The 26,418-nt window shown below is 35.3% G+C and overlaps 1 protein-coding gene across 2 annotated transcripts in view; it reads left to right on the top strand.

Annotated features, from left to right (window-relative positions):
• Cdkal1 (CDKAL1 threonylcarbamoyladenosine tRNA methylthiotransferase) overlaps nucleotides 1-26,418 on the top strand; it is a 519,085-nt gene that overhangs the window by 271,374 nt on the left and 221,293 nt on the right. For both annotated transcript variants that reach the window (XM_090356314.1, XM_090356316.1), the window contains exon 10: nucleotides 23,593-23,759. In XM_090356314.1, the coding sequence (XP_090212440.1) occupies nucleotides 23,593-23,759 (167 nt within the window). The remainder of the gene's footprint in view (nucleotides 1-23,592; nucleotides 23,760-26,418) is intronic.

Below are 26,418 nucleotides of genomic sequence, written 5' to 3'. Positions count from 1 at the left end.
TCAATGATCTGAATAAATTAGATAATTCTTGAGTGGCAAGTTGAAATAGATGTCCGTTTTCACCCAGTGTTAGAAAATTTTAGATTTCATCATCTTTCTAATATTGTAAAATTTCAGGTTGCCAAAGTCTCATATTCATTGTTCACTGTATATAGAAGTAACTAAACCAGTTACTCTTTGTGGTTTTTTGTAAAGAATATTGCCTACCACCAGTTGTCCTGTATTGTTAGTATTTAGAAAAAAAGAGGGAGGGGGGAGGTGTAGTTCGCCAAGCAACAGTGGCGCCCACCTATAATCCTAGCTACTCGGGAGAATGTGATCTGAGGATGGCGGTTCAAAGGCAGCCCTGGCATTGAAAGTCCATGAGAGTTTTATCTCCAGGTAACCACCAGAAAAGCAGAGGTGACACTATGGCACAAGTAATTGAGCACTAGCATTGAGCTGAAGAGCTCAGGGACATTGCCCAGGCCCCAGGATAACCAAAATGATGGTGGTTTTCTAAAAGTAGACTGTTTACCCAAGAAAAAACTTACAGTGAAAATAATGCTTCTGATTTCAGAGGCCTGTAAATCATTATGCTTGAGTTCAATAGACTGATTCTCATGGTGAATCTAATTTGACCTCTGGCTAGTTAGTGGTCTTTTATTGTACAGTGTGGTCATCAGGAAGAGGGCTTCTTTCATAACATACTCCAGACTGCTACATGCCTGTGTTTTGTGAGACTCATATCAAGACCTGCTAAAGTCGCTCACAGAAGCATGTAGTTTCTTCTATGTAGATTTTGTTGTTTTTTTTTTTCTTGTGATTTGGAAACATTCATTCCTTAATTATTTTTATCTCTAAGGAGTTTTGCAAAGGAGGTGTCATTTAACAAAGCATTTCATGAATACAATTTTTCTTATCAGTGTCACCTCCTTCAGCATTCTCAACCCCCTTCAACAAACCTCTTCCTTTTTTTTTTTTAGCTTCATGGTATATACAATGAATTCTTTAAAAAAAAAAAAATACCTTTAAGACCTCAATGTCAGACCGGATCCTGTGAAACTGCTACATGATAGAGTAGGAGAGACACTGGAACTCATAGGCACAGGCAAAAGGTTCCTGAATAGAATCCCAGGGTCACAACAGATTGGAGAGACTTGATAAACGGGACTACCTAAAAATAAAAAGTTTCTGCACAGACAAAAGCATAGCCACAAAAGTAGAGAGAAAGCCAACCAACTGGGAAAAGATATTTACCAATAATACATCAGACAGGGAACTCAAGAAACTAATCCCCCCCCCCCAAACCCAACAAACCATTTATAAATGGACAAGGAAACTAAAGAGAAGCTTATCAAAAAACAGATTAAAATGGCAGAAAAGCATATGAGAAAATGTTCATTATCCATGGTCATAAAGGAAATGCAAATGCAAGCAAACCTAAGATACCACCGTACCCCAACAAGAATGGCCAAGATTTTGAACTCAGACAATGACAGATGCTGGCGGGGTTGTGGAGAAAAAGGAACCCTACTACACTGCTGGTGGGAACGTAGACTAGTTCAGCCACTCTGGAAAGCAGTGTGGAAATTTCTTAAAGAACTGAAAATTGACCTTCCCTACAATCCCGCCATACCACTTCTGGGCATCTACCCTGAACATCATAACCCAAGATATGATAAAGACACCTGCTCAGCTATGTTCATCTCTGCACTATTCACAATAGCCAGGCGATGCCCTACTGCAGATGAATGGATACAGAAAATGTGATATATATATATATATATATATACACACACACACACACCATGGAATTCTACATAGCCAACAGACAAGATAAAATAATGGCATTCGCAGGGAAGTGGATGAATCTAGAGCAAATCATGTTGAGTGAGATAAATCAAGACCTAAGGAACAAAAGGCGCATGGTATCCTTAATATGTGGCTATTAGATCAAAACAATGCAAGAGTGAGGACTCACTATTTGCATATCCAGTGATTTGGACATGGTCCAGGAAATATAAACACAACTACATAGACATAAAAACTTATGGGGCCAGGAGTTTGGCCTAGTGGTTAAAGTGCTTGCCTAGCGTGGACGAAGACCTGGGTTCGATTCCTTGGTACCACATACATAGAAAAAAGCCGGAAGTGGTGCTGAGGCTCAAGTGGTAGAGCTCTAGCCTTGAGAAAGTCCAAGGACAGTGCTCAGCCCTGAGCTCAAGCCCAGGACTGGTAAAAAAACAAAACAAAAAAAAAAAAAACTTATGACTCTATAGACAGTGTTTTGTTACATTGATTAATATGTATCTATGATATACAAACCCTTAGCCTAATTTTGATTATGTTCTCAAAATTAAGAGCCTGTGATTGTATATAGAGATTCCCTTCTTGAATACTTGTTTGTTAAACACTTCATTTGAAATATGATGTAAAAATCAATGTTAATAAATTCTTTAATAAAAATTTAAAAAATATCTTTAAGAAGTTATATAAAGGAGGGTACCATATACCAAAGCAACTTAAGATAAAATGCCTAGGAATTATCTGAACCAAAGATGTGATGGGCTTCTTTAGTGAAAACTTTAAAAACTTGAAAAAGTAAATTGAATTTAAGGAATTAAAAAGACCTGTGCTCCTGGATTGGAAGAATTAGCATTGTGAAAGTGGCAATATTGCCCATAGCAATTTAAAAGTTCAGTGTGATATTCATTAAAACCTCAACATTTCATTGAGATACAGTAAACAATCCAAAAATTCATATGAAAAAACAAGTCTCTGAAGAGCAGGTGCAATCCTTACCAGGAACAACATTATTAGATAAGCAACAATACCAAACATCAAACTCTATTACAAAGCCATAGTAATAAAAACACCTTGATACTGGCATGAAAGTAAGCCTGAGGACCAATGAAACAGGATAAAAACCCGAGAAATGAACCCACAGACCTATAGGCAGTTTGCTAAGGGAACCCAAAACATATTTGGTAGAAAGACAGCCTCTGCTGGCCAAACTGTGTATCCATATGCAGAAAACTGAAACTGCATGTGTACCAGCATCAATTCAAAGTGGACGAAGGACCTCAATTTAAGGCTGGAAATCAGGAAACTTAACACAGGAACAGGTAGGACAAACTCTAGGGCTCCTGGGCACAGGTTGAAATTTTCTAAATAAATGTTCTATTCAAAAATGAAATGATAGCAATAGCTGAAATTTAATTATTAGTTTATATACTAGTTTATATATATATATATATTAGTTTATATAAATGTCTTTGAGCCATATAAGACCCAACAAGACAGACTGCCATTGATACATATACTAATACAAGGCAAAGGGAGGTTAGGTAATTTACCCACATCTGTCATGATCTATTGTGACAAACTGATAAATGAAAATGAAATAAACAAGAACCACATTTTTCTTAGGAGTCATTAGTTGTTTCTTAGCCTCAGCACAACCTAGGAGCCTAATTACTATGTCCTTGTGTCCCATTTTAGTTGCTGTTCCTCCTAAAGATGGTGCTTCGCTTCTGGAACACCTCTGAATCGGATTTCACAGACTGTTTGTCTTATAGCAGCTAGCAATATTACTAGCAATAACTACCAAGAATCACTTCATTTTGGCACCTGGTGCTGGGGTATTTCCTCTCATCTGAGTTTTACTTTCTGTAGTGTACATTTTCTACCCATGGCTAAAACAACAAACGAATAAGTGGTGCTATATAGGAAACTGAAACTCTGACTAGTTTCTCAACAACTGATCGGGTCTCTACTATTTTCTTCTTTTACATAGGAAAAGTATGTCAGACTTGCATGATACTAAAAGGTGCTAGACTTGATTTGCAGGTGGTACCTTAGTAGCCCTGATTTATTTATATGCTATAATAATCAGTGATGTGCCTACTTTGGTAGGTTTTCTAGAGCTGTATTCTTAAAGCATCGAATATTTTAAAATAAAATATAGCAGGACATTTGTACAAAATTGAAATTACAATCTGAATTAGTGACAGAGAAAAGAACCATATCAGGCTTATTTCAACCCTGTCATTCTATTGTGGGGAACAACTTTTATATTTGAAGAGATCATTGCCCTACTAACATTCACAGGGTACACTAGATTTCTATAATGAGTAATACAGTTAAAATCCAAATTTTCAGCTATAAAGAAAATTTTGATTTTAATCTTTTCCTCTTACCATATTTTTGGTTATAGGACTTTTCATCATCCAAGAAATTCAGGGAAGTACTTATTTTAGAACGTACTGTTACATAGCAGAAAATGAAAATACATCTTTTTAATAAAATTTGAAGTATACTTATTTTTAATTTTATGTCTATTTGGGGATGCATCTTATAATTAATGGAATGTTACAGACATATAGAACCATTTTGTTGTCATTTTTCCTTAGTATGTTGTTTAAGCTTATTTTACTTTGTTCAAGTTATAGAGCACGTGACATATAGTAATCATCGATTAAATAGATTTACCTGTAAGTGGGAACTAATAATAAAAACAAGAAAACGCCAAAATCTTTACCTATAGTCAAAGCATCAACTATCAGATATTGTTTAGAAAGGCCCTTAGCATTTTATGGACTACTTTTACTAAGTTTTTATTTTTTGTCTTGTGGAGGTGTAGCTTTCTAAAAGGGAAGGAGAAAAATGTACTGTTAATAGATGTCTTGATAGTTTGAATGCATTTTTCTTCATAGGAACATTAAGTGACGAATCCACATGGTTTCCAGATGGATTCTGAAGCAGAACTCTGTAAACAACCTGAAAATGTTTTGTTGTGGTGGTTGTTGTTGTTGTTGCAGCTGATAGACAGTGTTTCATTTTATTTAGTAAATGGAATGAAATTTTATGCAAAAGATACAGATAAAACCACATAGGAGAAATTGGTGCCATTAAGAGAATAAAAAAGTGTGAGCAACTGTGTGGATGGTTTGGTTAGAAACATATATTAAACTTTAAGGTAGTTATGTAAAGAGCTAGAGCTTGGCACTAACCCAACAAGGAAAAAATAATCTGGATAGTAACATTTAGATTATTTCAGAGGTATATTTTTCTTATGAGTTAATATTACTTTTGAATATTTTGTGTATTGGGAACTATTTTTTCCATTGCACTTTAGCTAAATTGAGTGCAAATGGATTAGGAAAAGAGACCTCTAAGAAAAATGAAACGACGCTGAAATTATTTGACTTGGACAGAAAAATCAAGAGATTAGGGGAAGAGGCACCAGCTGCTTTCTATTATGTTCATATAGAATAAGTATGTATTCCAGAAAAAGGAAAGCAGGCAAGGTGGTTGTTAAAGTATAAAGGAAAGGAAACATCTTTATTTATAGATTTTGGTTGCAGCATGGAAACACATCTGAGAAATTCACTTGACAGACCTATCTTGAATGTCTTTCATAGAAATGGCCAGTGCTGGTTCTGATCCCTGTTTGAATGCCACACACTGAACCAGGCACTTGATATAAGGTATCCTCCTATTTTGCAACCTTTCTGAACATAAGTAGTACACTGGGATTTTGTAGGAATGAGAATACCTGCATTTTGATTTTCTATGTAGGTAATGAACGAAGTGGATCTATGTAAGGAAACAAGAAAATGGCTCTATAGAGTTGGTCTCCCTTTTATGTCAGTTAAGCTGACCTTCACATCTAAATGTCTTGTGAATGTTTCTTCAGAAATGTCACATACAAGGGAGATAAGTGATGCCACTCATATTTTGTCATTATTTACAATGCTTTATGTATACAGTATAATCCATCTGCTAACTTTAATTTCATAAGCTATTTATTACATTTAAACTGTTTCCTTCTTATATTAAATATTTATGGCAGTCTTTGGGAAGAATACATTGAAATGGAAGATGAAGATTGTTTTAAAAATTTTCTCAGTGGAGGGTAAGGGACCATATATCTGCTTTCAAAGACAGTTTCCAATGTCTGATAGCAACCCAAGAAAGCAGGATTTCCAGCACTTCCCAGTACAGTGAGCTCTAAAAGCAATGGCTGCAACAGTCATGCTTTGGCACCTCTCATCTGAAACTGTTTGCAAGAGCAGTGAAGAATAGTGAACAAAACACAGTGTTATTGTGTATTCATAATTCAAAATGAATATACCTCTTTTGCATTAATATTACTTTTTAACCGATTTGTAACCACAGTGGCAAAGATAAATGGAAATTCAAATTTGTGATCCATGTCTTCCAGGAAAATATGTCCTAGGCTTTTGAGTTCTGGAATATGGAGCATATTTTAGGATAATCTCTTAGACTTTATAAATAAGAATGTGCTTCTCCTCTTTCTTTTTTGTTTGCTTAACTATTTTTATATGTAGTAAATAATAATTCTGGATAGAAGAAAAGTAATGTTTTGACACCAGAGATGTGTTATTTGCTACTTTACACTTAGAAGAACACTCCATCTTTAATTTTATTTTCTTTAGTAGACATCATGGCCTTTAGGAGTTTTGTTGAATAGAAAAATCCTTTCATTTTAATTAAGATCTTAGAGGATTATTTATTAAACTGTCATTCATTGTTGATAGTTGAGATTCTCCTTTTGCAGTCCTACTCTATTTTTTTTAAAAAGCAAACACCTGGTATTTGATATAAAATGGAAATGTATGTTTCTGAAGAACTTATTTTGCCTTACTCAGCTATTCTGTAGTGTTTGGTGACTGAAAGTCTCAATCTAGGGAAAAATAGGATTCTTGTAATACTTAAGACACCTGTCAGTCAATACTGGCCATTCTCAGTTGATGAAACAATTATTTTACAATTGTTCAGAAATGTAAGAGCGTGTGCGGGAGACTAATAATGAACCTTTCATTTTTGTAAATAATTGTTTTTGCACTCAGTGGGGAGGAGAAGAAATGGATTTTCTAGTGGCAACAATTGTATGCTCTTATTTTTTTTAATGTTTTGCTCGGTAATCTCATTATAACATCACATTTTAGTATATAATTGAGGAGTTTTTCCACAGATAAACTTCCAGTGGTCTGCCAGTCACTTGAAATGTCAGGCTTCTTTTTGGAAGTGGAACAGTAACTCCTATACATGTCAAAGGGAATGTCCCACTCAATACACCTATTCCAGGCAGCCCATTCTAAGCTACTTATTTTTCAGAAGAAGATACTCACAAAAATCTCACAAAACCAAGTGATTTGCTTAAAGAAGAGCTGGAAGAATTGGGATTAAAATAATTTCCTGTGCTATTGACTATCCCTGAAATATCCAGTGCTTTTTTATATAAATTAGATGCTCAGAACTTGTAACTACAAAAATTATGAACATTATCTATAGAAATTATCTATAGAAATTTATATTCAGAGTATGTATGCATGAAGTACAGTTAGTCCTGAACTTACATAATCTTATTTTCTATTACATCTGGTGTATGTAAAGACAGATAATATTTATTCAATCCAGCCAATAGTCAATTAATACTCGCCATTCTTGGCTGATGGAGAAGTACTTTACAGTTATACAGAATATAAGAAGTTTGATCATTTGAATTTCATTGCTCTTTTAACTCCTTGACATTTAACAGCATGAATGTGAATTCAAGAGAAAATGAACTTGATTTTGAACACTGTAAAACATATTTTAAAATGATCTTTGTTTTGAAAGCTTTGCACCATTGTCTAAGGAAATATTCCTTCACCATAAGTTTAGCTTGTAATGTGGAAATGTACAATGAAATGTAGAACCTCCTCTTAGCAGTTTTAAGTTTCTGACATTTGCAGTTGTTACAGTAAGTTCCTGGTAAATACAGTAACATTCCCACCCAGTTCCTGGGAAGATGGTGGCAGCAAATGATTTTTGTATATGCAACCATTTGTCATCTTGAGCTTTCTTTGGTTGAAGTAGAAGGTATTTCCCCACTTTTCCTGGTACTGAAGGTTCATTTTGGAGACCAGGACAACAGGGTCTTGGCAGTACAGTGTTAAAGCAAACAGAAGGGAAAATTGAGGGGAATAGAGGTGAGTTCCCTAAGAGTTCCCAGAGGACAGCAATAGAGAAGGTAAGAGTGTACAACTGGCATCTACAGGAGGATACTTGTATACAGGGTTGGGTATTTCCTGTTTAGTTTATGCCTTTCTGTAGGCATGTAAGTAGTAGTGACTTTTTCTGTTTATTTGGCCATTTCTTTCTCATTCACAGTCATCAATATAGACATTGTTATTATCTTGAAACACAGTGAACAGGCTGATGTAGTACTTTTAATTTTTGTTGCACAACACCCCAAATCTGCCACCTGCCAACCTGGAAAGTAAAACACAGGTGCTTTTTCTTTTCTACTGTTTGAGGGGAACTCAGGCCCCTTTTACAAGCTCATAGTTCAGGGACTGGTTTGAATCAACATTTCTTCCCTGTTCCAGACTCCAAAGAATACAAAGAAGAAAGGCTCAAAGATATTGCACATTGTTTTCTTTAAAGGATATTGGATCCAAATTTATTATTTGAGTGCTTGTTTATATGCTCTGTAACTGTGTTTTCTTTTTTCTTTAGTTTTAACTTTTCATCACAAGGTTAGTTTACAAGAAAATTTCCTTATCAAATTGATTTGGATTTTCTGGATCAAAAGTCTATGATTTCTTGACTTCTTTCTTGGCACTAAATGTGCCAAGAGAAACTACATTAAAACAACAACAAATGTAATTTTGAAAACACTTAATGAGTAAAAAAAAGCAAACAAACAAAAAACAACTGATTCAGACCAAACTAATGAAAGCTATTTAAGAGAAGTCAGTTGAAATGGTTTTAAACATTTATTTCATTGCTTTTTTAACTCCTTGACTAGTAACACCATAAATGTGAATTTGGAAAAAATTAACTTGTTTTTGAACTCTATAAAATGTATTCTTTTTCTTTTAATTAACTTTATTGTTTTTAAAGCCCCGCATCAAGCTCTATTTCTGTGCTTGGGTAGTTCCCATTTGCAAATGGGGCACTTTCTGTATATAGGTCTGAATAGGTTCTGCCACAATTATCCCTTTCATTGTAACTTTACTGTGGAAGAAGTAGTTTCCTCCTCCAAATGGAAATTCTAGGCTAACTCAAATGCCATAATAAACATGTTGCTCTTCTCTGTTTTCAAAGGCAATGGCCCCTGGTCCAGCAAACAAAACCCACATTCAGATACATCCTCTATCCTTATTACTTTAGTGTCTGATGCCTAGTTGCATTAGTTGTTAGCCTTAGTTTACTTTTTCCCATGAGCCAGGGAGGCAACAAGGCAACAGCTTGATTCACTGAACCTTGTTCAGTCAGTGTAGATGTTATTTTCATATCACACAATCTTAACATAGTTAACGCTACCTAAGTTACCAAACTCGTAAATAATAGAGCAAGACTTATAACTTAGGCTGACTCTGGAGATGTTGTAGCATGGCTATATAATAAATAGGGATATTAATATCTGTACAATACTTTTCTGGTTTCAGTTAATCTAATTAATCTTTCTCAGTTCTGTATTTCCACTGCAGTAGAAAGCTGTATAGCATGGCGACACAAACAGCTCCAAGCTCTTTATAACAGTCTAAAGCCTGTATTTGGCTTAGTGGCTAATAAATGGTAGGAAAATGAAGCTATAGCATGTTGAGTCAATTCAAAGAATGAACATACTTCCTTTTTTAAAGCATTTTTTGCGGATTTGATAACTGTGTTAAATTTGTTGTTAAATCACCTCAGGACAACGTACCCGGTGTTTCTCAAACTTTACTTGTTAGGATCATACAATCTTAGACATTCCTCCAGATTTACTTAATAAAAAGCCTTCCTATTCAGCATCCATTTAAAAATTTTAGCACACTTTATGCCTCAGTAGTATTTAAAACCTCTGACCTATCAGTTGTCATTTAAGGATAAGTAGAAGTAATTTCCATTTGGATTTAAAAACAAAAAAAGACATTTCAGAGGCATCCTGAGATCCTGAGTGCTAATGAAGCTCGTTCCAGTTCTGTAAATTGAATTGGTACAAGGCCATCTGATCCAGCCTGGTCTTCCTGAAGAGAGGGGCAGTTTCAATGGTTCTTAACTAAGATGACACCCCACTGACTGTCATGAACACTTACTTTCCTTTTTTTGCCAGTCCTAGGACTTGAACTCAGGGCCTGGGCACTGTCCCTGGACACTTTTTGCTCAAGGCTAGTACTCTGCAACTTGAACCACAATGCTACTTCTGGCCTTTTCTGAGTATGTGGTACAGAGGAATCGAACCCAGGGCTTTGTGCCACATTCCAGGGACAACACTCACTTTTTTTCTTTTTTTGGCTGGTCATGGGACCTGAACTCTGGGCCTGAGTGTTATCCCTGAGCTCTTAAGCTCAACGCTACTACATTATCCATTGAGTCATGGTGCCACTTCTGGTTTTCTGGTGATTAATTGGAGAGAAAGTTTCATGGGCTTTGTAGTGCCCAGGCTGGCGTTGAACCTGGATCCTCAGCTCTCAGCCTCCTAAGTAGCTAGGATTAGGATTACAGATGTGAGCCAGCTATATTTTTTAAGAAAGTAATTTCTGACAAAAAAAATGATTCCTTAAAAACAAATGGAGTCTCTGTTTAATACAAACTACTTTTTCAAAAAAACTAAGAAAGAAAGAAATGGAAGGAGAGTGTTAATCTTTTTAGTTCTAAAGAGATCCTACTTTTCTGTTGAATTCATGTAATCTACTTTAGGCCCCTTTTACAGAAGCCTCACTACAGTATTTTATTATACTTGCAATGAGCCATACCCTCTACTTGATGTTTATGTCATTGAGTTTAATATGTTGTTTAAATCAACTGCCAGAAAGGATGTGGTTATTAGTTATCCTCAAGTCAGTTACATACCTTGCCCAGATACAGTGAGATCATCAGCAGAGAAGCTAAGAGTCAAACCCTGATCGGCAGGATTCCAAAGCTGTGCCATAGAAAAAAACATGGAAGACAGTGCTTTCCACTGAGTCACAAAAATTCCACTCCGGGAGGCTGGCATCTTCTGAAATGTTTAATCAACAGAGTGGCAGGAAAGAAAGGACTTTCCGATTCACTTGTCCCCCCAAAAGAAAGTCCATCCTCTTTCTGAACATAATTGTTCATTTTATAATAAAGGTACCATATTCTTTTGATTTGTTGCCAAAATTGTTTTGGCTTCAAAGGTCGTTCCTTTTGGTTTTTACAGGACTCAAACAGACGTGACATTTATGTGAACAGTGTAATTCAGCCAAGTAGGTGACACTGTTGGTTTGAAAGCTAGTTACTCTTAGAACGGGATGAGGTAGTCATGAACTAAAATTAAGAGACCTAAAATTAAGAATGTTCTACAACTGTAACTTGCACATTTGCCTGAATGTTATAATATATTCACTGTAAAGTCTAGAAGCCTTATAAATATATGACTGGCAGTTGCCTCAGGCAGAAGTCTTTTACTGATGCAATGAGATAAAAGTAATTAGGCTACATGTAGACTGATGGGTAATTAAATCCATGTGAAGCATTTTGTAACTAATTGCTATGTTCTAATCACAGATTGCTTTCTATTTGTCAAGGTAAGTGTATATAATTACACATTCCTTATTTTCTTTAATCTGAAATCATCCCAGTTGGGTGAATATTTTAAGCACTCTGAATCTTAGAATATTTGGTATATTTTTGGCAGAAAGTAATTTGCATATATTGTCATTTGAATACCTTTTATAGTAAAATACCTTTTCTTGTTAATAACAGCATTTTTATGGTCAATAGAAATTTCTGCAGTATAGGTTCATTTGTTTTAATTTTTATTTTGTGTATAGTAAAAGGTAGTTTGTTACTTTTGGAATATCAGTCATGTTCAAAACATTATATGACCTTAATGTACTATGTTATCTCTCATCTCTTTTGCTGTCCCTTGGTTATATCATATTGTTACAGTACTTTACCTTGTTTTCTGATATATGGTAGATATGTTTATCTGTTGGTTTGAAATAGAATAGGGAAGGGGGAAAACAAGATGAGGGGCGGGGGTGGGAGTAGGGAAATGGGGACCAAGACATGAGAAAGGGAATCAGTGTTTGTGAAATAATGAACCTTCTATCTGGTAAATATAATGTAACCCTTTCATTAATTACAATAAAAATATATGAAAAAAGCATTATATGAATCATGATCCTGACACAGGAAAGAAGGGAAAAAAACCCAACCAAACAAAAAAACACATCAAATTCATTTTTCATCAAAGTAAGAAACCTTACACAGTACACAGAAAACATTTTTCGCTTGTATTTCCAGTTAGAAATTTTTCTGGGGCTTGAACTCAGGGCCTGAGTACTATCCTTGGGCTTTTTTTCAAGGCTAGTGGTCTGCCACTTGAGCCACAGCACCACTTCCAGCTTTTTCCTATGTATGTAGTACTGAGGAATTGAATCCAGGTCCCAGGTCTTTTGTCCACATGAGGCAAGCACTCTACTATGAGGCCAAACTCCTGGCCAATGTGTTGCTGTTGTTGTTTGTTTGTTTGTTTTTAATAAAATAGTAATATTGTGAAGTATCCTAACAACAGTTCTGTTTTAAATCAATACCTTTGGCTTAGTATTAGGCTAGTAAGTTTTTGTGTTTCCATAGACAAAGACTGTGTGGAGCCTATCCTGTTTAAATGTCATCTGGAGTCTCTAGGATAAATCTTTGGCCTTAGTAATTAGTACTCTATCTTGATCTTCCGTATTCACTTTTATTGTTTTAAAAAACAAGGCTAGAATTAATGAGAGGGTTATAGAGATAGGTGTAGTAGTTTATACTTGTAATCTTAGTGCTTAGGAGGCTGAGCTAGGAAGTTCTCCCATTGGAAGCAAGCCTAGATTACATACCATGTACTTGAAGGCCAGCCTGGGCTGTAGTATATCCAGTTCTAGGCTGTTTGTAGTCAAGAAGACTATCTCAACAACAGCAACAAAATAATATAATGCCAACAGTTCACATTTGCTGTTCATCAGACTTTCTCAAATGGCAATATTTCAACTGACTACAAATCAAATAATATGAGAAATTTAACTTTGGCAGGATGTTGCATCACAATCTCAAAAGCCCATTCAAATTTCTCTCATTTTTTTCCTCTAATATCCTTTTTTCTCATCCCAGATCTAAGAGTAAAGCATCCCACATTGTCTTTAGTTATTATTACATCTGCTTAGTCTCATTACATCCACTCTCCATCAGGTATAACCTTAATTCTTTTTGAAATGCACTGAACAGTGATTTTACAAACCCTCTCTCAATTTAGTTGCATTGTCTCACTTTTTGGCACCAGCACAGCTGATGTGCCCTTTTCAGGGCATTGTAGCCAGTACATTTACTTTTTATCACTTAGTTAAGGTGGTGCCAAGATTCTTTGCCACGGAGTTATTTTTTCTCATTTTAATTAATATGTGTCACAAGAAAAAAAACCACTATAGACGAAAGATTTATCCTCTCTCCTCTCTTTTACTTACAAACTATAACATCTATTTATGAATCTCACCTCCAAAAATTAATTACTGTGGAACATGCCTGGGAAATATTTTTCTATCTTTCCTTTTACATTTAGCAATTAAAATTAAATATATGAAGACTTGCTCTCCTACCCCCATCCCAATCTTGAGTCCTAGAGAAAACTTTGGGATGTTCTTGTGTTGTGTTGGTCATGGGGCTTGAATTCAGGATCTAAGCCCTGTCCTGTAACTTTTTTGCTCAAGACTAGTGCTCTATCACTTTGAGCTACAGTTCTACTTCTAGTTTTCTTCTGGCTGATTAGAGGTAAGATTCTCATCGACTTTCTGCCTGGCAGACTTGGAACCATGATCCACAGATCTTAACCTCCTGAGTAGGTTGAGGCACACACCAGTGCCCAGCTTGGAATGTTACAGTCTTAAAGAGGCATGTAATCATATCAAGTTGACAAAGGATAGACTTGCGTATTTCAGTTTGATTGGGTTGAGATAAGTGACCCGGCTGAGTATGTCAGTGAGGACTTAACTAATTAGGAAGATCCACCCTGAATATAGGCAACACCACACTGGGCTGAGCACTCAAATGGAATATTGAAGGTGGGAGGGGAAAGCCCTATAGCCCACGTATTCTCTCTTTGTTACCTGTCCACCATGATGTGAGCTGCTTTGCTCCACCAGCTTCCCTGTCATAATAGACTGAAATTACGAGCCAAAAATCAATCCTTTCTCCCTTAAATTGTTTTGGTCATATGTTGGTCTGGGGAATGAAAAGTTTGACAAATGTATCCTGAGTTTATTTGTCAAATATTTGTGTTAATTTTGTTCTATACTTTATATTCAATCACTATCATGCTTTATTTTACTGTTAAATTGGACCCAACTGGCTAGTAGGGGCTTCCAGTTGACGTATGTGTTCTTTTGATGTGCTCTCACAGTTTCTTAGCACTTTATTAACCAGAAAATGTTCCTAGTTTATTTATAATTTGCTTACCCCACAGCTGGAATCACCCACTTTTCAAAGGAGTCCTTGTTCTTTTTATTGGAGATGGTATTAGAAAACTAAGATTAGCTGCTAGTTGATTATTTCTGTGGTCTCATCTTCTGGTTTGAGCTTTTAAGCGTAAATTTGTAGAGTTCTATTGGAACAGGAAAGAAGCCAGCATACTGTTGAGTAGATGGAAGTTCTTCAAGTGATTGTCTAATGGAGGCCTGGCTGTTGCCTACTCAAACAAAATGGTGCCGTTTACTTATTTAAAGAGAAATTATTTATGAATTGGTGGATACATCATGTCAATTTTCTGTGTTTCTTATACAGTGTTTTCTTACTTATTTGCTGGAAGCTCCACCTTTCTCTTGGTGTATAAGATAACAGACTAGAAAACAGATCCCTCAATTTATAGCCTGTTTTGTGCGATTATTTTTCATATCAAATGCATATATTCTAGGCATTTCCTGATTGTATAATTTCAGTAAGCACTTAGATTTTGTGCTGTTTGAAATAGTGTTATTTAGTAGTATTCTCGTCTTCTAAACAAATCTGAGAACAGTTGTTGGCTTCTTTTTTAGTTCCAGTTGTTTTCGTATTTTGATTGTTTCCCCCTCCACCCCATCTTGCTTTTCTTCCTTCTCATATTTACAAAAAGAATAATAAATAATGCATTCAGATAATAAATGTTCAATGACTCCTACAATGCCTTAGGTACCATTGGTTAAGGAAGATCCATTGGTGAATAAAACCAATGAAAATGTCAGGAATACTGTAGCTAGTTGAAGATGAGATGTAGAGGCAATAAATAATGGATTATTCATGTTAGATGAGATACTTCTCCATTTTCCTTCTTTCTGTTTCTCTCTTTCACCATGTATTCATTGATTTCTGCCCATATGGCACTGTTGAAGATCTTTTAAAAAATGATGAATTTATGAGACTGTAGCATCTAAACTTAAATGCAAACCAAGCTTAAGTCACATAAAATAACTTAAAATAACCAGGAAGTTATAAAATGCAAAATGATTTCTTTTTTGCACAAGGGATTTGTAGGATATTTAAGTGAACTCATGTTTGAAGTATCAAAATAAATGTTCTTAGAAAAGATTTTATGGGCTTAATTGAAGTAAAGCTTTTTAAATACTTAACCAGTACACTTAGAAGAGTGAGAATGATTTTTCTGTAGTTGACTAATTTTGTACTATAGCAATTATTACAAGTACTCCATTTTCTTTTTGAATTATAGTTAGAGAGTACCACAGTAATACTGGCAACAGAAAGGTTTTATGGAGAACTGGGTTCTGAGTTTTTTGTTAATCTGAATGCTTCATTACTATCATTGTGATTTTTTTTCCTGAAAAAGATGAGGTAAAGGTGATAGGCAAAATGCTTATTATAGAGAAAGGCATTTTTAAATAGCATATTTTTATTTCATTATAGAATACAATTTTTTGAATTTTGGTTAAAATCTATAAACATAATCAAATAAAGATGTTAATGAAGTACCAAATGTATAAAATATAGCACCTTATAACTACCAATCAAATTATTTAACTGTGAAGACTTTTCACTTTTAAATGGATTATATAGGATAAGGTATAGTCTATTAGTATGTATGTATCATGTATATTAATTCATTTTAATCCAAGTTCTTCATTGGAGGTAGTTCTAGTCTGTAGTACTGCTATCCAGTAGAAAAATATATGACTTATAATATAGTTTAACATTGTCATAGTCAGATTAAGAAAAAATTATGAATATAGATTAAAATAATTTCAGTCAGGTTTTTTAAATCAGCTTTATAGATCCCAAATGTAGTCACTTAAACTTGTAATCACTGCTTAAAAATATTATTGCATTATTTTCATGCAAAAATCTCCCAGGGTGCTTCATACCTCAAGCACATCTCATTTTGGACTTCATTCCTTTCAAGTCAGTAGTCACATGTCTCTAGGACATATATGGGAGTGCTGTAGGCTTAGGACTGTGTCATGTGTGTTGTTTTGTTTCTCTTGAGGTTTTCCTATTTCTCATGTTACTACAACTTTTCTCTGAGGTTTTAGGTAGTACTTCGCCCAACATTTATGTTTGTCCTTGAGATAATATTGGAATTCCTTTCTTAAAATGAAGAGATTGACATACTAAGTGAAATAAGCCAGACTCAAAGGGATATAAGCTCAATGGTTTCCCTCATTTGTAATAATTAGTACAAACCTAGGACTCTCCTAGCAAAGGATTACAATAGCGTAAACCCTGGATATGTAAGGCCATATAGGATGAGACCAAATTAATGGATCTCAAGGACATGGAAACAGGAGATTAATTATGAGTGACTGTTGTTCTTAATGTGCTATTTTTTTCCTTTTCTCTTGTGTTGCCCTTTGGTTAATCTCATATTGTTACAGTATCTGACTTTGTTACCTGGTATATTATATATATATATATATATGTTTATTTGAAATAGGAGGGGAAAAAAGATTAGGGGAGGGGGTAGGGGGAGAGGTGTGGGGACAAAAACATGAGAAGGGGTATCAATGTGTGAGAAATAATACACTTTCTTTCTGGCGAATGTAAATATAACCCCTCTATACATTAAAATAAAATTTAGAAAAAAAGAAAAGTTGGAATGACAAAAAAATTAAGAGATTGATTTTTAAGAGTCCAGGGGGCCAGTAGTACATGCTGCAGTGCTAGCTACTTAGAAGGATGAGATCTGAGGATTCCAATTCAAAACCAGCACAGATAAGAAATTCCATGAGACTCTTATGCCCTGCTAACCACCAAAAATCCAGAAGTAAAGCTGTGGTTCAAGTGGTAGAGTGCTAGTCTTGAGTGGAAACAAAAAAACGAACCCATGAACAGAACCCAAGCCCTGTGTTCAAGCCCTTGCACTGACTCCAAAAAAAAAAAGAAAAAGAAAAAAAGAAAGAAAGAAAGTAAAAGAAAAAAGAAAGAGAAAATTAGAGAGTGCTAATCTCTAATTTGCTTCTAGTTGTATAACTTGGGCAGGTAGCCTCTGTGTTTATAAAATAAAATGTAAGATTTCCTAATTAGGCACTTCTAATATTTAAAAATTCTCTTGTATTATTCAGAGTGTTTTAATTACCCCAACATGGATTGTATTGAGAATAGATCCAAAACAGACGTTTTCAGTGGAATCTGTTTTGAGTGGACGTAGTGATAGACCATGAAGAGAGATGTTAATCTTATGAGTGAAGTACATGAAGTCTTATGTCACATGTAGCTGCTTACTGAGGAGCCCTGAATGGATTACTTAGAGTAACAGGCAAAGTCATCAGAGCGCTGGGCTTGTTGTTTTCTTTCGATTCATTAACCAACTGTAATTGCCATTTCTTTCAAAAAGTTGAAGAGGCTTTTTGTTTCTGTTGTTGAGACAGGTCCTTACTAATAAGTCAGGCTGATCTTGAACTTGACATCCTCCTGCCTTAACTTTTCCTTTGCTGAGATTATAAAAACATACCATGAGGCCAGCTGAAAAGTTGAGTTATTGATGGTGAGAGCTATTATTTCTTTGTATTCATCACAGCTGTTGTGTGAAAAATTGTACAAGGCCCTAGATTTGATCCTTGGTGTCTAAATAAATAAAGAAAATTCTCTAGTCAGTAATTTATTGTAAATTTATTGTTTATAAAAAGCAATGTAAACATATAATTGAAGAATTAGCTAATTAATAATTATTTTGCATGTGGCCCATGAGTTGGATTTTTATCACAGGTACATCAATTCTGTAAAACAAAATAAAAAGGAGATAGTACTATCTATTTTGATGCTTTCTTTAATAAGATTAAGACCTTTGAAAATTTATTATTAATTAAGACCTTTTTTTAATCTTAGAAGAAAACACAAATGTTTAACATGTCCAGTAAAAGAATTAGAAAGACCCAAGTGGTTTTATTGTCTGATTTGCTCTTAAATTAACAGACTAAATAGGCATATGGTCATCTCTCTATATTACTATTTAAAATCATCCTCACTGGTAAAACTTGCATTATCTTTCAAATGTGTAAACAGTGTCATATTTATTTCTGAATTTACTATGAGTCAGTATCTTGGAAACAAAAGGTATTTAAAATTTTAATAACATATACTTTAATCTTTTATGCAGCAACAAGTAAAATATAATCCTGTGAATATTAATTAAATATATCAATTGTTATATTTGATTTACATTCCTTTTGGGGAGAAAGAGTATTAAAATGGGATGGATGAAAGAGTCAAGGATGCAACTGAAAGAAAGGAGAAGGAAAAAGAAATGGTGAACAAGCCAGAGAAGGGGAGAAGAAGGTATTTAGCAGCGTAGTGAGGTGGATTGTTTTTATGGTTAGTTGATGTAGGATTTCCTGCATTTAGGGCCCTTTAACTACTCATCATTCTAATCATTCTAATATAGTTTTCATATTTTTGTAATACTTGTTTTTAGAAACTCATAATGGTATAATTGAAGCAACTTTTGGTGGAAATTTCTCCCAAATGATAAAAGAAGAGCTACTAGAGAAACAACACTTTCCTAACCAGATGAAATCAATCTATACTCATCTTTTTATTTATTATGTTGTAGCTCATAAGTTATAGTGAGCCATAATCTTTTGAAATTGAGGTTTTGGCAAAGTTTGATTTTTGAAATAGGGTTTTCTTTCTTGTGAGAATATTTTATTAAGGATATTATCTTTTCTTATTAACTTTTTATGTCTTCTACTTTTTCCATCTTCTGTCATTTCAAATTACTATGGAGCTGAGATTGGAATCCAGCTGTTGTTGTTGAGCTTGCTTTGTATTCAGGGAAAAAATAGGTTTGTGATTCAGCCACAGGATCTGTAGTTAGTTGTGTAAAATGATAAAGAGTTCTAATAACAAAAATGTTTTAAGGGTTTCTAACTGTACAGTTTCATTCCTTCCTAATATTTCCTGTACTTTTTACCAGATTAACACATTAGATGGAAAGATGATGGAAAATCTGATGAATTTAGTATACATTAGAAAGTTAGACAAATGGTAATTTTTTGAAAATAAACTACAGGCATTTGGAAGGGCAATTTTAGAAAAAAGTATCTTCTTCAAGAATATTGGTCTCTGTCTACTACCACTTTCCCCTCCTTTTTCACTTAAATTTTTTTAGGTATGTAAGTTTTTAGTTATGCATTTACTTCTCATATCTTAGTCCTTCCTGCATCTTTTTCTTTCTTTCTTTCTTTCTTTCTTTCTTTCTTTCTTTCTTTCTTTCTTTCTTTCTTTCTTGCCTTCCTTCCCTCCCTCCCTCCCTCCCTCCCTCCCTCCCTCCCTCCCTCCCTCCCTCCCTTCTTTCTTTCTTTCTTTCTTTCTTTCTTTCTTTCTTTCTTTCTTTCTTTCTTTCTTTCTCTCTCTCTCTCTCTCTCTCTCTCTCTCTCTCTCTCTTCTTTCTTTCTTTCTTTCTTTCTTTCTTTCTTTCTTTCTTTCTTTCTTTCTTTCTTTCTTTCTTTTGTGAGTCATGGGGCTTGAACTCTGGGCCTGGCCACTGTTTCTGAGCTGTTTATCTCAAAACAACTGCCCTACCTCTGGGCCTGGGGTCTGGGCATTGTCCCTGAGCTCTTCAGCTCAAGGCTACTGTACTTCTCCAGAGCCACAGCCCCACTTCCTGTTTTCTAGTGATCAATTAGAGATAAGAATTTTAGGTTCTTTAGTGCCAGGGCTGGCTTTGAACCATGATCCTCAGATCTCACTCAGCCTCCTGGAGAGGTTAGGATTACTGGCATGAGCTACCACCATGCCCAGCTTCTTTTACATTTTTTACTGTGTTTTATTTTTCTCATGTATTAATCCAAGTGCCCAGTATAGTACAGACTGGGACAATTTCCCTAATGCAGACATCATACCTACTCAAACCAGCCTAGCTGCTTTTCATTTCTATGTCTGTATCCTCCAAAGCCATCCCAATTGGGAATGTATATAGAAAGTACCCTATGTATCCAACAGTGTTCCCTGCCAGCTCCCAGTGATAACAAAATATTACTGAAGAATCCCTATCTAATCTTGATCCCAAATGACTGCAGGAGACATAGTAAAGAATGACTAGATAGATGTTTGATGGATGGATTAAGAGTATTGTGCAACAAAACATGGCTTATAACTGATACTTTTATGATCCAAAGCTGTTTAGGCAAGTACCCCTGTCTGTACATATAGCTAGTTATGTGTAAGGCTTGTGTACATGCATGTATTCAAGTGTGTATCTGTGAGTGATTACTATGACCCTCAGCCTCCTGGTACATTTGTATACCACAAATTCAGTGCTTGGGTATTGCCCTGGCAAAGCAGAATTCTACAGTCCAGGGTTTCACCTTTTACACATGTCTTTCATTTGATTGTGCTCTTATACAGAACATTTTAGCAGCCTTGGTCTTAGAGACATAGAGTGTTATTTTTGTTGCGGCTGATTTAATATTACAGCTGCTTCCTCTTAATGTGATTTAATTTGAAGCTTTAGCCCACCAGGGGGCTATTGGTCCCCACCTTTGCAGTTTAAAGAGCCAACTGCTGTTTTCTGTGTGGATGTTATTTCCATTCCTATTCACAGTGATTTTCCCCTTCTATATTCATCTAGCAACAGCAAGGCACTGTTCCAGGAACGCATTGCCTCTACATAAGGCATAACATGGAACCATTTGGATGGAAAAATTACAAATTAAAATTATTCTGTTCATTTAAAAATATTCATATTGTGCTGCTCAAATGCCAGTAACTGGAAAATCATGGAAAAATGTCCTGTTTTTATAACCTCTTTCAGAATGTTTTAAAATCTGTTTATGTTGTTACTTAGCCTTCTCTTTTCCTGGAGTGGATTTTGTGATAAAAACTTTCTTTTAATGTTGTAATAATCCTATGTCTGATGATATATATATATATAATATTAAAATAAAGATGACCCAATAATTGCAATTCATTTTCAAAATGAAAATATTTATTTTATGTACAGAGAATGTTTATAAAATTATGAATTATAAAGGCAGCCTATAGACTATAGACTATTTCTTTAGAGGGCAAAGAATTCATTTTTTTTTTCCAGTTCTAGACCTGGGCTCAGGGCCTGAGCACTGTCCTTAGATTTTCTCAAAGCTAGAGCTCTACCATTTGAGCCACAGCACCACTTCTGGCTTTTTTCTATGTATGTGGTACCGAGGAATCAAACTCAGGTCTCTGTGTATGCTAGGCAAGCCCTCTACCACTAGGCCAAACTCCCAGCCCCAGAAATCATTTTTATTAAATGATTAAGACTAAACAAAGGAACTGGGAACTAATGGCTCATACCTGTAATCCTAGCTACTCAGGAGGCTGAGAGCTGAGGATTGTGCTTCAAAGCTAGCCCAGGCAGAAAAGTCTGTGAGGCTCTTATTTCCACTAACCTTAAAAAGAAAAGAAAAGCCAAAATGGAGCTGCTAGTCAAGTGGTATAATGCTAATCTTGAGCCAAAGAAGCTCAGAGACAGTACCCAGGCCCTGAATTCAAGTTATAAGATTGGCACACACACACACCACATTCCACCCACAATAATAAAGGTTTATGACTTCTGGGAACTTCTGCATTTGATTTAAACTGAGATGAAACATGTATTTACAGTACTACTAATTTTTAATGTATAAATATTTTCAGCTTTATTATTGGAGCTTTATTTTTAATAGCTTTATTCTTATTGACAACTCAGAATTCTTTCATTTGGCAAACTAAAATTTTATTTCTGTTCTTAGTAGGGGTTTTGTTATTTGTTTGTTTGAGACAGTCTCACTATGTAGCCCAGGCTGGCCTTGAACAGCAATCCTCCTGCCTCTGCCTCTTGAATATTGTTATCCTAGTTATTTTCCCTGTTGTGATGCTCTAGGTGAGGCTGTGTCTCCCTCAGAAAATGGAAACATTTTTTGTATGGGTTACATGAAGTTTTGATTAAGTGTATCATTTTTTTATTGCAAAGGAAGATCACAAATATTACCTCTAAACTGTACAATGAATTAAGTATCTTTTGTTTTGGCTTTTTAAAAATTCTCTGAATTATAAATCCATATTTATGTAAAAGCCATGTGTTTTATTTGTTTCTGGTCTTGGCTGAGAAGAGTTAAATGTATTTTTGAAACCTTTTTGCCAAGTAAAGACAATTTAAAATGATAGTTTTAAGACACTTTCTAGAGACACTGTGGTCCAGGCTAAAGTCTTATTTTGTGTGCCATGTGTGTTGAGGTTCTTCAAAAGCAACAAATCACTTGAGCATGAACAAATTTCACAGGCTCATTTTATTGTTTGTTTTACCCTTACAAATCACTTGGCCTTTTAGCACAAGCTAATCCTTTAATTGAATATGGTTTGGAAATGTTCTGATGTTGGACCAGAAAAACCTTCATAGCTCTTAGAGCTCATTCTGTTTAATTCATTTTAAATGGCACTAAGTGTTCTAAAAGTATTTCCACCTGATTTTTTGGAAGGATGTTATTTCCAGCTCTAATATTTGAAGATGGGATTCTTTATAACAACAAAAATATAAGTACACTTTTCTAAACTCTGATTGAGAGGATATAGGATTTGAGGTGTCAGTAAATAGGTTTCCAGTACAAATACTTAATATTCTTTAGAACACAGCAATAAAATGAACACTATCTTAATTGAATGAAGAAAACAGATTAGAATACCTACTATTGGGGAAAAAAACATAGGTTCTCTGTAATTAATCATTTGTTAAAGTTAATCCTTCACTTAACATTTTCATCTTAGGTTGGTGGCAGACTGATTAGTGAAGCTCCTTTGACAGTCCCTATTATGCGGAGTGTCCACGTTACCTGGTCTCATGGCTAAGAAAATAGATGTCCTCTTGAGATGGGCATAAAACTGTAGCCTTGAACAATTTAGGAGGAAGTAAGGTTGAACTGATTGGCTGTGAATGGTAATCACTTCACAGAACACATGGATAATTTTCAGCATTGTTGTAACTCTATGGTGTTCATAAAATGAACATAATAAACCAGTACCACCTTGGGATATGTTGCTTTTTCTTTGCAATTGAATGCCCAGACTTCCTGCATAATAGTGTTGAGAAACACTGCATTAAAATGAGTGAGCAGCTGTAATGATGAAGGAAACAGCTCTGCCATCATTCTGTTAATTATCTTCTTCAATTCACAGAGGGTGTTTGTGAGATCTGGTTGACCAGTGAAGACACAGGGGCGTATGGCAGAGATATTGGCACTGACCTCCCCACACTCCTGTGGAAGTTGGTGGAAGTGATTCCCGAGGGAGCAATGCTCAGGCTTGGCATGACAAATCCACCCTATATTTTAGAGCATCTGGAGGTAAGTAAAGTACCCATTCACCTGGTAAGCCAGACAATGTGGCACCCTTGTTTGGGGTCTCACAATACCAGGAGTCCGTTGAGACTTTCAAACCCACTTCTTTATCAAACTGTGTGATTTGTTTCTGCTTACTTATTTCCTTATTATTATTTAATGTTTAAAATATTAACAGTTGCCACTTTTTTATTATTTCTTTTTAATGCTGGTACTCACAGGCTGGACTCTGTGCTTCTGCTTTTTTTTTTTTTTTAACTCAAGACTAATGCTCTACTGCTTGACCCACACCTCCACTTTTGGCCTTTTTATAGTTAATTGGAGGTGAGACTCTCATGGACTTTACTTCCTGGCCTGGTGCAGGTCTCAGATCTTAGCCTCTTGAGTAGCTAGTTTACAGAAGTGAGCCACTGTTGCTCTGCTCTTATTATGACTTTTTGTAGCTGTATTGTTCTTCCAGTTTCCAATGTGTAAATTTCACTCACTTCCTTCAAGTTGAGCCATAATTTGCTTAAGAACTATTTGTCTAGAGTTACTTAGCATCAAGGTGTAATCAAAGGAATATGGTGCTTGATGCTCTTTCACTGGTTCATCTGTGATCACTGGGAATAAAGACAGAAGTGAAGCTATTCTCTTTGGTTTCAGTGTTATATCCATGAACCAGAATGTTTCCTCTTGTCAGTCTATAAACAATGGACACATATTGAAGGCAACGTTGCCTGTCATGAGGAATACCACAACTATTTCAATGAAAAAGACCACACTAGGGACCCAGCATTATTATTAGAGAAATACTTACCTTAGACTTATATTACTATAATCTTACCACTCTGGTCGGAAGAGGTAGCAAAAGCTGACAAAGTAAATGAGTTGACAAGGTAAGAGTTTTCCCTCAGAGAAAACCCTGATTTATCTGTGTTTTATAAATGGGGTGATTCAAGTTATCACAAGTGGGATGGTCATTAAAAAAGGAAGGAAGGAAGGAAGGAAGGAAGGAAGGAAGGAAGGAAGGAAGGAAGGAAGGAAGGAAGGAAGACAGACTAGAACAAAGGAAACAGAATATGGTACACATCTGAAAGTAAGAGCTTGTCAGCTCTGGCTGCTGTGAGGAGATTTTTTTTTTTGTTTAATACACCTTTGGTTCTTCTCATTCTCCTCAGAGTACAGATCCCAGAATGGGCAGTGGCCCACAAATGCATCCTATGTAGTGGAGTAGATAATGAGCTCCAGCTGGCTCACCTGGCTTCCAGGGACCAAAATGGCCTTAGGGAAGGAAGCTCAAATCTGGTCATCCCACTTCTTTCTGCAGCACTACATCATCATCCTTCCTCATTTTCCTCTCAGTAGGCTTGGGGCCACTCTGGAAATTACTTGATTTATTTGAAGAGTGCTAAAAAGAGTTTCCCAATAAGAAAAGAAAAAGAAGGAAGTGAGACAGAAGATAAAAGCAAGGGGAAAAAATAACAGTGACCGAAGATGGTGGGTTTTTCTTAACTGAAAGGATAAAAGGATCCCACTCTTGAAATAACTACTATGAGTGTGAATCCCTCAGCGTGAGGATTTCTTGAGCATTTTACTGGTAGGACTCGGCTTCCTGTGTTTCTAGGACATGCTTCACACACCATAGTTTAATTACAAAGCACTTCACTTGGCTGTTTTCTTCTTCCTTCATTCTGTTCACTTCCCATTCACCTTGACTCTCAAGATTTTTTTAAGACCCTCTTGCCAGCTTTTTTCTTTTTTCCTTTTTGAAGAGTTTAAGGGGAAAATTATTTAAAGTTTGTATCCTATTATTTAACATCATAGTGAGAAAAAAGTAGGTCAGTTGAGAATGTAGAGCTTATAGCAATAGACAATGCATATTGCACTTGACATAGGATACACTAAGGTGTATAAATGTCTGGCATCCACTTTTTATAGTAATTATTGAACCAATAACTGCATGCTGGATTAAATGAATAACTATATCAGTAGCAGACAGTCAGAGAGTGAAGTATCAGTCAGGAACATCTGCTGTCTCAGTTTATAACTTACCTTTCTTTTCACACACACACACACACACACACACACACACACACACACACACACACACCATGACTTGTTTAAATGGTGATATTCCAGATAAAGATATCCCAAAAATAAATATAACGGAAATCAAAGAAGTATCATCACTGCACATATATGCCATATTGTATATGACATGCGTATGTGATCATAGATACATGAGTATTATGTTTAGGATTTTTAAAGATACCCTTTCATTCTATGTCCATTTCTTTACCCTCTCAGCATCATTATGATGCTTACATGTATGTGTGTATATTTAAATCATTTCGTAATCCTGAAATTTTCATTTTATCTTATTCCATTCCGTATGATGACAGTTGGTAGAGATGTAGTAATCAAATTTGCGGATCATTCCCTACTATGTGTCTTGACTAATATATTGCCCTTTTAATTGCAAATAAGTATATTTTCCTTGGTTTATGTTTCTGTTGATAATTGAGTAATCTAACCTAATAGAAAGCCAAATGTTTGATGAATTTGATCTGTATTATAAGTACATTGGTTTGTTTCTCCTTCAGACAATCCATAGTCCAGGTATTAATTCAGAATGAAAATAATACATGCGAACAAGGTATATTGAGTTCAGTCATGGAGACAC

This window comes from Megascapheus bottae, chromosome 22 (genome assembly GCF_031878675.1).
Source record: "Megascapheus bottae isolate mThoBot1 chromosome 22, mThoBot2.hap1, whole genome shotgun sequence".
NCBI lineage: Eukaryota > Metazoa > Chordata > Mammalia > Rodentia > Geomyidae > Megascapheus > Megascapheus bottae.
This window is presented reverse-complemented; position numbering and strand designations above follow the sequence as displayed.